This window comes from Malaclemys terrapin, chromosome 3 (genome assembly GCF_027887155.1).
Source record: "Malaclemys terrapin pileata isolate rMalTer1 chromosome 3, rMalTer1.hap1, whole genome shotgun sequence".
NCBI lineage: Eukaryota > Metazoa > Chordata > Testudines > Emydidae > Malaclemys > Malaclemys terrapin.
Window position 1 is genome coordinate 70305295 of NC_071507.1, and position 14309 is coordinate 70319603.

General features: G+C 40.3%; 1 protein-coding gene across 1 annotated transcript; it reads right to left on the reverse strand.

The window, feature by feature from the left end:
• Nucleotides 1–6140: 6140 nt before the first annotated feature.
• Nucleotides 6141–13922, reverse strand: LOC128834636 (cytochrome c oxidase assembly protein COX20, mitochondrial). Its single transcript, XM_054023580.1, has 4 exons — nucleotides 13688–13922; nucleotides 8014–8128; nucleotides 7808–7871; nucleotides 6141–7077 (listed from the first exon to the last, which is right to left on the reverse strand). Exons 1-4 carry the CDS (start codon nucleotides 13718–13720, stop codon nucleotides 6936–6938), a joined length of 354 nt encoding a protein of 117 aa, XP_053879555.1. The 5' UTR covers nucleotides 13721–13922; the 3' UTR covers nucleotides 6141–6935.
• Between the last annotated feature and the right edge of the window lie 387 nt (nucleotides 13923–14309).

Consider the following 14309-nt stretch of genomic DNA (forward strand, 5'->3'; position numbering starts at 1 on the left):
GGCAAAAATTGGGCATTTGCTGGTGTCCTCTGGTAAACAAGTCTATTATGGGAGTCCTCAATTGATGGATTATTGGCTGTATGATGGACTACCACAACCATCATCCATTCTGCTCAAAAAGCTGGGTATGTCATTGTTGATGCCTGACAGGTGTAGAGCCAACAGGGTTATTCTGTGTTGATGACATCATATCCAGAGCCTGATGTCTTCCTGGCAGAGGGGAAGTTTGAGCACCTCCTTGCTTGTTTATACAATGCACTGTGGCGTTCCGCAGAGCAGGCAAGAATGCTATGCAGGTCACTATAATGCCTCTCAGCTATAGGATGTTCATATGTAGCTTGACTGTCCTGAGACCCTATTCTATGCACCATGCTTCAGGTGGGCATTCCAAGCTGTTCCTGAAGTGTCTGTCATAAGTGCCATTGTCACGGAGGGGGTAGAGAACGGTACTCCTTTTTGTATGTTCATTGGGTCCAACTGAGCTCTTGCAGGACGTGAGATGGGTCTGTGACTGTCTTGATCGTGTGATGTCTGGATGTGGAATCCATAGACCTCTGCCAGAGTTGTAAAGGCTGCAGGTGAAGTCTGTGAAGCGAGGTTATGTGTGTATATATACGCTGATGTGTGGCTTAAGAGTCCCAGACTCTTATGCACACACAGTTGTTGAATTTGATTTTTGGTTGCTCACCATCAACTAGAGCAACCAGAATCTGTCCTCTGGGAGGTGAATTCTTGTCAAGCAGGAGTTGGTCACAGCTCCTATGTTCTCTGTTGTCTGTGATGGTACAAGGTAAAATTTCTTGTAGTTCACAAGGATTCCAAGGCTGCTGTGGTCTCCTGTTGGAACCTACGTCTGATCAGCCAGTTGTCCAGTTACATGTAGACGTGGCTTCCCTGTCTCCTTAAATACACTGCCAGGCATTCTGTGAATCCACAGCACTGAGAGTAGAGTCTGAAGGGTGGAACCCTATGCTGATAAATATTGGGACCCACTGTGAATCTTAGGTACTTCCTGTGGTTTTGGATGGATAGCTATATGGAAATACACATCTTGAGAGCCATGAATCAGTCTTGAGCTTGGAGAGATGAAATAATGGAGACAAGCATTATCATCCTGAACCTTAGATGCCGTATATAATATATATTTACTGAATTTGTTCAGATCTAGGATAGGATGAAGACACCTTTCTTCTTTGAAATCAGGAGATATTGGCAATAGAAACCTCCTCTATGGTTAAATAAATAAAGCATTAAGACCCCTTCTGTTTGTTATAGGCTCTTGTGAGAAGAGTCCCTGAAGAGGGATGGGGAAGGATGGGTGGGTAGAGGGTAGCCTTGGGTGATTAGCCACTGGCACCCATTTGTCCGATACCATGGCAGACCACATCTGGTGGAAAGGTACAAGGCGGTGTTCAAAAATCATGCTCTCTGGACTGGATCTAATATGGATCCCAACAGTTCTGACAAATTTGCTGATGCATTATGGGAGTGTTGTGCATTGCTGTGGAAGAGAGAGGCTGGGGATCCTCTGCTGTACCTCAGTCTTTTTTCTTGACCTGATATTTGGTTGCTTTGGATGGTATGATGGCATCCATTGTCTCCTCTGGGGTTGATGATGGTACAGCTTGTGGTATGATGATCTTCTTCCCCTGCATTACAATAGCATTTGTGCATCTCACAATTACTGATACATGTCCCCTGCTAGGGAAGTATTATTTCCATTTCACAAATGTACAAGCCTGCAGTCATACAAGAAGTCTGTGACAGAGCCAGGAATTAAACTCAGATCTCTGGCATCTTAGTCAAGTGCCTTAACAGTAAGACCAGCCTTTCTATACTGACCTACAGGGAGATGATCTTCATTTGTATATCCCTACTGCTTCAGGGAGCCATAAATATACTCTAATTAAAGACGGATTGACCTGCGAGCAGCCTCCTCTAAAAGAATCCTGCTACTTGTGGGAAATGGGGAGAGAGAGGCAGCAGGCTATTAGTCACATCTGCTGAAGATTCATACTGTAGCAGGATTTGGTGGTGACATACACCAGTTCTTGTTCATCTTGGAGGTGTTTTAGATTTGCTTTAAATGTGTGGGAGGTTTTCATTACAGGAATTCATGGATATAAAATAAAATTGTCACTCGTTGTTGAGGAACAGTAGGGAAGGGAACCCTACCTAGTTAAATAGTTGGTTTTTTTTTCCTTTTGGATTTTAAAGTTGGGTGTCACACTCTGAACTCCTAATGTTAATTTAAAAAATCAGTTAATTGGAGAACAGGAAAACAGAAATGTTTTCAAAGATATCAAGGTATGTTATTTTATTGGAGCAGAGAGAAGTAGTAAAGTTAAATATGGGGAATATTCTGCACTGAAGTAAAACTTGTTTATTTAGGGTAACAATCATAATGAGAAAGAACTGTGTGAGAAACATGGCATTTGGACTAGATTACCCCATCCTTTGGTTATCAAAACTGAACTGCAGTAGCCCTGACAGATTATGTCCATCAAGGAAGGAGGTATTTTTAGTGATGCTGCAATGGAGTACGCGGTGTGGCACTACACAGTAGAAGAGCCATGTCAAACAAGCTTCCTGCCCTGAAAGGTTTACAGGCTAAAGCTCAACCAGTTCAGGCTCACAGAAGGATACAATGTCATTATTGCATGATGGACGATTATAACTGGAATGTATAAAGGAACAGCTTGAAGCAATTTATAGAAATTATCAGAGAAGCATTAGATAAAAACTGCCTAAGGCTCATGTTTACAACTGTATTTTAGTAACCCATTTTTGTCACTCATCTGACATGCTTACAACAAACTGATCTGAGGTCTACTGAACAGCTTTGTCACAACACAGTCATGTCTTATCTGAACTTGTGCATCCATGCCTATCTTGCTGCCTGTGTTTGTATCTGTGTGTTCTGGAAAAATCCAGGCAGCTATCCTGTATTGCCTCAGGGGGAGTTAGTTCCCAAAGGACATGCACATGGTAACATGGGGCAATGCTCTCTGTACAGTAAGTAGGATGTTCCAGAGAGCTGTAGGGAAGGAGATTGACTACATGAACTGTAGAGTTACAGCTAGTGGCTCCCATTCACACAGCAGAAGTGTTACATGCTGGTTACAGGAAGACCATCAGTTTAGGCCTTTGGCAATTGAAACAGGGTTAGCTATCATAATAACCAGATTGTATATAGAGGTAAATGTCTTAAATAAATAAATCAACTATGTCACTAACTAGTTGCACACTTGATTCAAAGCTGTAAAGGTGACAGGACTGAGTAAGCCCTCATGTTTGATGTAGAAGGCACTTAGGCTAAAATCTTCACACTTGATATGAATGTGGTAGCTCATATACAAAAATGACACTGAAACCAATGATTTTCTAGAATGACAACTGTCATAGCTTTAATACAGCCAGAATTGACATTTCAAACAGATCTGAAGTACACCACAACAGCTACATCTAGAGTGAGGACTCTGATTTCCCCTGCTTGTACAGAGATAGCTGTGCTAGCTCTCATTGTAGAGACCCTTGACTCCATAGTCTTAAACAGATAAGGCACAATAGGGTCTGGGTTAGTAGGCTGCTAGTGCACACACCATGTGTATTCTGAGATCACTTACTAGTACTAGCTGTTAAGAGCATGGCTCATTAATTTTAAATGTATTTTTTGGAAAAATAAAGTTAATCAATGGCATGATGAAAAATAATTCCTATTAGGATACAATAGGGAACTTATAAAGAACTCTTCCTAAGTATTTTGGCAAAGGTTCCATAGCCTCCAGCCTTTCTCTTCCTGTCCCTCAGCCCAGCAGCCCTTTCAGCACCAGTCACTTTCAGTTTACTTTCTATTGTTGACACAAACAGCTGCAGCAGGCGCTTTGAGATATGTCAGAGTGCCTTCTAGATTTTACTCTGAATATTCTTCCCCCCTCTTCTGACTGTTCCAAAACCATCCCACTTTTCACTGCAGCTTAACTCTTAATGCTCCTTTCCTTCCTTCCTTCCTTCTTCAGTGTCTCCTCTTCCTTTTGTGACTTCATTTAGCTAATTCCCTCCCAGCAAAACCCCACTTAAACAAAAAAAGGCACTTAGATCATCATTGTTCAATCTGCTTGTATGCTGTATCCAGTCCCCCCCACCCTTTGTCTGTCTCATCTAGGTTGTAAATGCTACAAGGCAACCAGCACAACACTGTTCTTAAGCAATACTGTAATTCAAATAAATAATCCATTATAAAAACTAAGGTGTCAATCCTACCAAGATTTGTGTATCTGAGTTGCCATACAGGGTTCAATGGGATGACTCGGGTGAGTAAATTTAGATCATTGAACAGTTTGCAGTTTTGTTTTTACAACAGCTAATAATAAAATCATGACTGTAGGGCCATGGGACAGCTGCTGAAAAGCGACTTGGCGCGGGGGGGGGGGGGGGAGGAGAGAAACGGGACAAGCAGTTTAAAACTGACACCACTGCTGAAAGGGCAGCAGGGAATATTACCACCTTCCTCCCCAAATTTGAATATAAATACATATGAAAAAATAGTGAAGCTATGGATGTTTTCAACCTTTTCCTTACTATTTTCTGTTAATCCTCTAGAAGAACGTATTTTCAGTTTAGTGGAGGAAAATTTTACATAATCCCAATCCCACAAAAGTAATTATTTTTAAAACAAATATAAAAAGGAACTAAATACAGTACTAACAGCAGCAATATATAACCTTAGTGTGAATGTTTACCAATTACCCAATGCAAGTCCAAAAAAGATACAATTCTGTACTACACAGGCACATGAGCTGACGCTCCAGTCTTGTATAATAGTCTTTACCCCTATATTGTAGCATGGGCATCTAATGTCCCTAAACTGACATAGCATAAGACAGGACTGAATGTCAATCTCAACTTGAAGTTTCCTTGATTTGAATCTTAACTTGCTTACTTTTACTATAGAAGTTTTTGCTAGTTTCCCCTCCCAGATGGGGCAGTCTGTTCACTCCTGATTGCCCTTACGTATAGGTTACCATCTAAAACTGGTAGGGAAGGAGTTATTAAACCTTTCTTTGCAAAAAAAAGCTGTAAATTTTAATCTGTGATTTTGTTTTCCTTTTCTTAAGTCATTTATGAAATTTCAGCCAGCAAGCATACTCAACCCTTAATTAAGCTGTAATTCAATCACAATTCTTATTCTGTCAGCTGAGAAAAAACTCAGCCATGTATTAAAAGAGGAGTTTGCTAAGCATTGTTCACTACTGTCAATTCCCAATTGGACAGAAGCCTAGGAAAAAAACATAACTAGAGGGGAAATACTTTCCTTTCTGAACTGGGATTAGTTTTGTATGGCTGCTGACCTAGGAGTTTGTACAGATTCTCTGGTCAATGGAAGATTTAAGGAAGGAAGCAAGCAAAGTACTTTATAAGGTTACTTGAGTCCTGCAGAGATTATTTTGTACTTTATACAAAATCTCAAACTGAAAAGCTCTCTTCCTGAATAAAATCCATTTTACTGTTATTTTTCCCCATATAAGATCAGAACAAGAGAATTCAGCCACACAAGGAGGAAATAAAAAAAGAAGAGAAGAGAAGGAAAAGAAAAATAGGATTTTTTAGTCTGTTGGGAGACTAATCTATGTGTACTTAAAATTATTACAAAAGACACTGTAAGCTTGTCAATGCTCTCACATGTAATAATTTTAAAGAAAAAAGTGCTTTGGCACAGACAAGTGTTTTCTGAATTAGAATGCATTAAACAAAACGATGCACTGGTTAACATTCAGAAGGTTTGTATGTTAAACTTCCCTCAGGATCAAGCAATATATAAAATTATAGCCCTGAGGTGCAAATAAATCCCCTTTCAGTCTACAGGGTAATAAGAAAAAATGTATTATTTTACTCACTAGAAAGGATGAACTACTTTGGACCAAAAGCAGTCTATTGGGTAATGCACTTTAAAAAGAACAATACTGGGCTTGATTCTATGAGGTACTAAGTACCCTCATCACTGACATTAATTGCACAATGTAGATAAGCACAGTGTATAAACAAACGGAAACCCTAAATCAGAGCTAAGTTTCAACAATATACTACTGCTAAACAATACAATACCATCTCCGGAGTTTGCAATACCGAACAATTCATAGTGTTTTTTAAATACATTTATTTAAATTTTTATGACAAATACAGAAATGATAAATTTAGGGTACAGTTTCAAAACACCAATTTTACAATATATTATGCACATTTCAAAATAAAATATCAATCCAGCAGTGGTTTATGTAACTAATCAAGGCAACCAGGTACCGCTCTACCCAATTATTAAACTGTAAATAGTACAGGCTACTGAAAAGAAGTGCTCTAATTGGAAGACCGGGACTTATGAGATAAAGTATCCCAAACATAAGGTACAAAAGAGTAGCAAATAGCCCTCTTGAAAATTAGTAAATTATTTCATTTTTAGTTTCAAATAGTAAAGAACATCCCATTTTTATCCTCAATTTAAACATGTCTATTAACTGTCTTAACTAGCCAACATCACTAGTAGAAGTTGCCCATTATACTGTATGTTTCACAGAGATAAGAGGGAAGCCAAAACTTCTAGTCATTTTAGAAGAGCTACACACCATTGTTCTAAACAGTTCTGAAACATTATTAATCCTCAGCAATTAAATTTATCATTTTCAAACACAATGGGCCAGAAACTGGAAGGCCATCCCTGATTTGCATATAAATGTACACAACTTTTAAATCTATACACAACCTTAACATGTTAGGATCTTCTTTAACAGACTGAGTAGTTTGTTTGAGTCCAGTAGGAAAAAGATTGTGTGGGTTATCAGTTTTGTTCTCATCCCACACTTACAGGCAGAGTGTGCCTTTGCACTTCCATTTTAATACCCCACAGGTTGTATTTGACCATTGGGTTGCTCTGTGATAAACTAAGAATTGCTTCCTAGATTGCTGTTTTGTTTTCTTTCTGGATCAAAATCACTACTTTCATATAAGATCTTGTTTCTCATCCCTTCTTGAATAATTCTTTGCTGGATCCTTAGTTTTGCATGATTATATCTGCAATATATCCTTAAGGAAGAAAAAAAACAAAATACATTTGAAAAATATCAAGTTACAACTGTTCAATAAGTTAAAATGAACTGTAAATTCTATACATCATAACTGGACATTTTACAAGCATTTATGTAAATATTAGCACAGCTGCTAATTCTCTAAAGCATGGTTCTACAGCCACTTTGCACAAGGAATTCCCATGTGCATGCAGCTACAAAATTGGTTCCTAAACATATAGTTCTTTTTTTACTTTTAAAGATCTGAATTTGGTCCTGATCCTGCAAATACTTACACACCTGCATAGTTTTAAACATGTGAACAGTCCTCATTGATTTTAATGGGACTACTTATGTACCTAAAGATAAGCACATCTTTAAGTGTTCACAAGATTATGGCCTAAGCTACAATTTTAACTGAAAGACTTGACAGTGGGAGGAAACAGAGACATGAAGGGAAGAGAGGATAAGAGGACTGCATGGTCTCTTAGGAAACTAAGCCACATGTAGGGGAATACTTTTTTAAATTTAATTTTTATTAAAAATATCAAGTCCAATAGCTTAAAGTTTATGAACATCCTTGCAAAAATAAGTTTTGGGAATGGATTTAAAGGAGAGGAAGGAGGCATGGCTAAAAGTCATGAAGGGTCTTCCAAAGAAGAGTATGAAAGGTGACAGAGGACGGCACAGGAATATATGTACAAATTTGCAGCACTGGTCTGTCAAAATTCAAGAAATATCTTATATACCAGCATCCTAAAGTTGTCAAAACAAAACCTCCCATTCCAAAGTCAAAAGATCTTCTAACTCTACCTGAAAGAGAAAAAAAAAAAAACAGATAATGAAAACAATTATCCAAACTACTTTTATTTCTCTCAACTAGCAGAACAAAACCAAGCAGAAAAATTAATCTCTCTTGCGGAAAAAATACAGGAAAACAATAAAAAATACTCACTGGTTGCTAAAAAATGTCCAAGGCCCACAACTAGAGAACCCAGTGACCCATAGAGTATTGACTCTCGTGAACAGGGAATATTTTGGACATCAAGGATTCCTAGTAACTTAAAGGTCTAGAATTAAAAAAAAAAAAAAAAAAAAAGTAGTTAAATTATGACAAGATCTTAATTCAGATAATTTTTTTAAAAGAAATAATACATTAGAGTTGCATTCTCCATCCCTCTTTCTGATTTTCAGACAAAAAACATGGTCCCCTATAGATTAAGTCGTTAGTACAAAACAGTTAATTTGTTGTTGGTTTTATTTTAAATACTCCATCATACTTTCATTATTTTCAGCTATATTTGTTTTGTGCAAAACAATGCACTGTCATACAAAACATGAGATTGTGAAAATAGAGTCAAATTCATCCCAAATCTATCCTGTTAGTCCACTGACTGCTACTGAATTATGTCAGGGATTAATTTGACCCACTGTGTAATTCAATGATATGAAGTAAACTGAAAATTTTACCAATAATATTCATTCATTATAAGCAGTGCCTTCTGAAACCAGATTGGGGCTAATAAAGTGATAATATGTTTGCTAACTAGTTCCATCACTTCAATTTAAAAATCTAGAAAAAGGATAAATTTCCATACAGAGGCTCCAATCTCAACTCTATCACAAGGCTGACTTGATCCCCCTTTAGTGTTTGTGTGTGCGCGCAAGGTTGCATGTGTACACACACACACACACACAGCGCGCCATGGTATCTTTCAGATTTTTAGGGTTGTCACCATGACAACTAAAATGTGTTCAGATTGAGGAAGTATTTTTTGAGATTAAGACTTAAAATGGCTCAATTCTGAAATGTCTGCGTCCTACCTGCCCAAACAGAGTCACATTACCCCACAACATTTGAGACATAGGTAGACTTTGGACATAGGCTAACGCAAGAGGAAGTGTTCAGGGAAAAGAAAAGTAAAATGTTTTAAAAACTATTATTCAAAAGCTAGACATGATCATTTCAATGAAAACACTGATGGGGGGGGGGGGGGGGGAGAAGTGAAGAATATTCTTATCCTCCAAACCCACCAAGGCTAATTTTCATCTTTAGGTGCCTAAATACCTTTAAAAAATCTGCCCTTAAGTAACTTGCTACAGGTTACATAAGATGTTTGTGGTAGAGCTGGAAACAACGCCAATTTCTAAATTAATTGACCCATGTCTACCCACCAGACCATACAGGCTCAAACAAACTGCTTTATATAGCTTTACTTGGCCAACTGCAAAATAAGGATATTTACCAACTTTATAAAGTGATTTGAGATGTACAGATTAAAAATCTATGTTTTTCAGAGGTGTTATCTTGAACAGGGGTTCTCAAACAGGGGGTCACAAGCTGTCAGCCTCCACCCCAAAGCCTGCTTGCCTCCAGCATTTATAATGTAATGGTGTTAAATATATAAAAAAGTGTTTTTAATGGGGAGGGAGAGAAGAGAAAAATCACACTCAGAGGCTTGCTATGTGAAAGGGGTCACCAGTACAAAAGTTTGAGAACCACTGATCTTGAAGCATTGAAATTCGATAAATTAGCTAGGAGGGCTTTGAGAACTAGTAGATTAAGCATTATATGTGTAGGCAACAGACCAGAGTTCTAACCCTGAGTTTGACACTTAATTTACTGAGATGTTTTAAAGCATATTTTACCAGCATTCAGCTTGTAGTTGTGTTGTGCTGCACATGAACATGTGACTAACTTAATTACATAGTGAACACGTGCATCTTTGTCAGGCAGGCATTGCAGGAGACAATTTGTTTGGGCAGCACTACTCACAATCCTTTAATAATAATCCGATGACCTGTCCATCCCATTTAAAATTGTAAAAAGCTAAATACCTTCATTTACGTTCACACACACACAAAAAACACAGTAGTATGTCTTTTACAAAATCCAAAAAGAATTAGTTTTAAAAACACACATTTCTGTAAGAACATATTTCAACAACAGAACAACCTTTACTCTGACCAAAAATAAATAAATATAGTTCTTGTCAGTAATCATTAACATAATCCTTTTGGGAAAAGAGTGTTCTATGTAGCCTGGGGTTTCTATGGGAATTGAGTGCCTACTACTCTTAGATCCCTTTGAAAAACCAAGCAATAAACATATTGAATATTTATCAGCCTCAAATGCTGGTCCAAATACATAATTTTACCCAAAACTGATAGCTATTCACTTTTCTATTACATTAGTCTTCAACAGTAATTAGAAGTAACATTACCAAAAGAAAAACATTTAACAATTTACAATAGGTTATTATTTTAGATTTATAAAAGCCTCTACAGGCATCTCTAGATCCTCTGCTCTGAATACAGTTAACTGACAGTATTTCCTACTTAAATAGATTTTTTGGAAGAATACTATTATATACCAAAATCAAGATGAAAAAATATGCATAAAAGGCCCCAAAAATATATGGCTCAGAGTCAAGGTTGCTATTGTTGTGATGAAATCTGCATTTCTTGCTGAAAAGAGTGTGTTTGTTCATTATGAAGGCACATTTCTGTCTTGCTTTTAAATCCTTAGATTTTACATATGTTATGATCAATAGCTATGTTATCACTTAGTATCTTTAGTTTTTTTTAAAAAGTTATTTTTTTAATTTGGAATGGTACTGTTCTTGGACACTTTAGATATATCACTGACCAGGGCTTCACTCCAGCTCCAAAATATACACTGCCAACCCCATCTCTTTCGAGGAGTTTTGTTTTCTTAACTGAACAGAAAAACAGTCTTAACTCAAACAACAAGGAGTCTGGTGGCACCTTAAAGACTAACAGATTTATTTGGGCATAAGCTTTCGTGGGTAAAAACCTCACTTCTTCAGATGAGTTAGTCTTAACTCAGTCCTCACTTTCAGGTTTCAGTTCTATCCCACTCACAGGCCTCACAAGCTCCCAGTTCTGACCAGCTCTGCCCCCTCTTTTGGGCAGCAGCCTCAGGGCTGTCTCCCTGAGGATCTGGCCCCTTGCTCCAGGAGACCTACCATGGAGTTAGGTCCACTCCATTGTGGCTTTCCTTCCTCAGGCACACCTCTCTCAATCAATCATCCACTAGCAGCTTTTTAGGGTCAGGTGTATTCAAGCCCCACCTTTAATTAGGTGGGCTGGACTCACCTCCTCTCATCCAGGGGCACTGGGCCTAGTCTATCCACAGTAACCAGCTACGCTGTGACAAGATGGTATAGAAGATGCTATGCTATTGTATTACTTTTGAGAGACTTAATTTAAGTTCTTATGCAATGGTTATGACTAGTATTAGAGAGCCTGTATACATGAGATTAGAATTGGTACACAAGCGTAGAGGCCCTATCAAAATCTTCTGCAGAAAGTTTAAATACATAAATGTCATTGGCTGGGAACGGTGAATCGCAACCACAGGGAGCTGAGGGGCTCCAAGCCTGCAGATGCTCCAAGCAAACAAAAGGACAATGTATTAGATATTCAATTCAATGATTCCATAGAGTTTAAAATCATCAAATTTTGGTGCAGACCCATTTATAAGCCGACCCCCGCTCTTTGATGCGTCACATTTTTACCAAAAATATTTGGCTTATGAATGAATATATACAGTAATCTGAAACTAGTCATAAAGCAGACCAGGGATTCTCAATTTTTTCGATAGTTGTGGTCCACACATTTTCATGGACCATCTCCCCTCCCACTCTCAATTGTACTGACTGCCTCTCTTCCCAACTGTGATTGCATAACATTCCTGTGACAATGAAATCACCTGATTATGTGGAAAAGAGATATTAGGAAAGCATCTAATGTATTCTTAGCTATCTTTAGCACATTTCATCAGCTGGAAATAAGGATGAAACCCAGCACCATATGACCTAACAACCTCTGTATTTCAGCAGGAAGTACTTCAGCAGATCACAGATTGAGAACCTTTGTCCTAGAGTAATTATATTCAGTTAAAATTAACTGGAAGTAAAATTTAAGAGCACGTAAGAGGCTTAAATTAAAATGTAATGTATTTTAATACAAAAATATTTTTGGTAAACAATATATGGGTACACAATGCTGCCATCCATTGAAAAAGGAGACAAAAAAAAATAATCACAGGAAACCTTCAAGCTTCTTCAAATTCCCATGAGTTTTTCCATCTGTTTTTCAATGGTTGACACTGCATCAGGGCAATCACCAGGCTCTTCAGAATCTAGAAGAGCCCTAAATCACATCCCATAGAAAAATCTGTGGGGAAGGGTATATGGACATCTTCATTAGTGTCTCCCCCACACGCTCTATCCCTTTGATAGGTCACCACCCCCCAAAAAGGAGGACATTGGTCTTGTCCCAAACCTGGCAGATTCCAGGGACTCCTTGGGATGCCCTGTACCTCATCAGCATCTTGAAGGTAGGGCAGCTCCATTGGAGCCTTAGTACTAAGAACTCTTACACATATGTCCCCAGTGCATGTTCTGCAGAAATGATAATTAATACAGTAGAGACTGTGGCATATATTAAATATATAAAGGATCCCAGTCACCCAAAGATCCACACCCAGATCTAAGGGAGAAGATAATCAGGTCCAAGAGAGCACATGGCATTTACCAGCACATACTTATTTGCTTTTTAGTATTATTGTTTATTTTAGAATATTCACATACGAACTGTATGCATAATAAATAGGCAGAAAAGGATTAGATTTTATTGGTATGCATCAGTAAACACTGATTTCACTGTACATACAAATTAATAATAGAGTCCATGAATAATCATAGAAATGCACAGTTAAGTAAAGTATGAAAAGTGCTGCTTGAGAACTAGAGTTTGATTTCAGGATATTTACTGTATATATTTTGACATGCAATGTTGACAATTTGTGTTGTAACCGTCAGAAAGCTTTAACTTTTTTAACTTTTCTATATGCATCCGAAGAAGTGGGCTGTAGCCCACGAAAGCTTATGCTCTAATAAATTTGTTAGTCTCTAAGGTGCCACAAGTACTCCTGGTCTTTAAAACTTTTTGAATCTCAACACCAATTATCCTAAAATAATTATCTGGGCCTGCCCTAATTTCCTACAACTGTGAAAACTGAAATAGATTCAACTTTTTAAAAATGAATAACAATCCCTAGCCATGTTATCGGGCAAAATTATGAAAACCCAAATCACAGACTCTGGAAGCCTAGTTAGGGGGCGATCGCTGCAACCAGGGAAAGGCCGGCCCGACCCGGGGCTCTGGGTACTGACTTTGTAACCTTGAAGAGGCCCCTGTCAAGGGCACGGGATCTAAGCTTAGCTTTGGCAGCCCCGCTATGAGTGGGAGCTGGGAGAGGCGCGCTAGCGCCAGCCCTGCACGCTAGGGGGACCTGGCTCTAGTGCAGGGGCGGCGGGAGAGCGAGCGCGGCGGCGCCCCCACGCGGGTCAGACACGGGCAGGGCGCGGCCGCCTGGCTCTGCGCTGAATCCGCATGGATCAGTCACCCGCTGGGGGCCGTGGCCCCACCCCGGGGCCGCAGGGACCCGCCCCGGCAGCGGGGGGCCGGCGCTGAGATGTGGGGGGAGACACAGCCACCAGCGGGGTGGCCAATGGCCCTCCCCCGCGTGCTCCGGGGAGGCGCCGGCTCCCGACGAGCCGAGCCCACGAGAAGGCGCCACTCTGCTCTCCCCCCCTTACCTTCTCCGAGTCGGGCTCGCCCTCCCCCGCCATGCCGCTGCTCACAGCGCCCTCCTCACGCTACCAGTGAGGCAGAGCCGGGCCGTGTGTAAAGTACTGTACGAGAGAAAAGTGCCAGCGGCGCCGCTCTAGCCGCCCGCCCCGCCTCATCTCTATGGTGGCCGAGATGAGCGCGCCGGGCGCCATTTTAGGTATAGCGCTGAGAGATTCCAGCAAAATCCTTTGTTCACTGAAATGGGTCACGGAGCAGCGCGGGGGCGCGCGCGCGCGCGCGCCTCTCTCTTTCCTGGCCCAACCGCCGCGCGTGCGCGCGCGTTCTCGCTGAGTCTCTCACCCGTACACACACACGGCGCGCGCGGCACGGGGGCGCGAGGGGGTTGGCCCGGGGCGGGTGTCCCCGAGAGACGTGAGAGAGCTGGGGGAGGAGGGAAGATGGAGAATAAAATGGAAGGCGGTGATCAGACCTCAGGCGGGGACACAGACCTAGGGGCCAATACTGGCCAGTGCTTAGTGTCTCCTCACAACGGGGGTGCAGCAGGCAGGAGCACTTCTGAAGGCACCGGGGGGGCGCATGACACACGCCCCCCCGTCGTCTCCCGCCCTACAGAGACAAGCCCCCAGC

What these genes read in the sequence shown, in the direction of transcription:
- LOC128834636 (XM_054023580.1), bottom strand. Translation starts at nt 13,720, where the DNA reads ATGGCGGGGGAGGGCGAGCCCGACTCGGAGAAG. An exon ending in TGGACATTTTTTAGCAACCA is followed by an intron (nt 7,872 to 8,013) that starts GTGAGTATTTTT and finishes TTTCTCTTTCAG; the next exon opens with GTAGAGTTAGAAGATCTTTT. An exon ending in TTGACAACTTTAGGATGCTG is followed by an intron (nt 7,078 to 7,807) that starts GTATATAAGATA and finishes TTCTTCCTTAAG; the next exon opens with GATATATTGCAGATATAATC.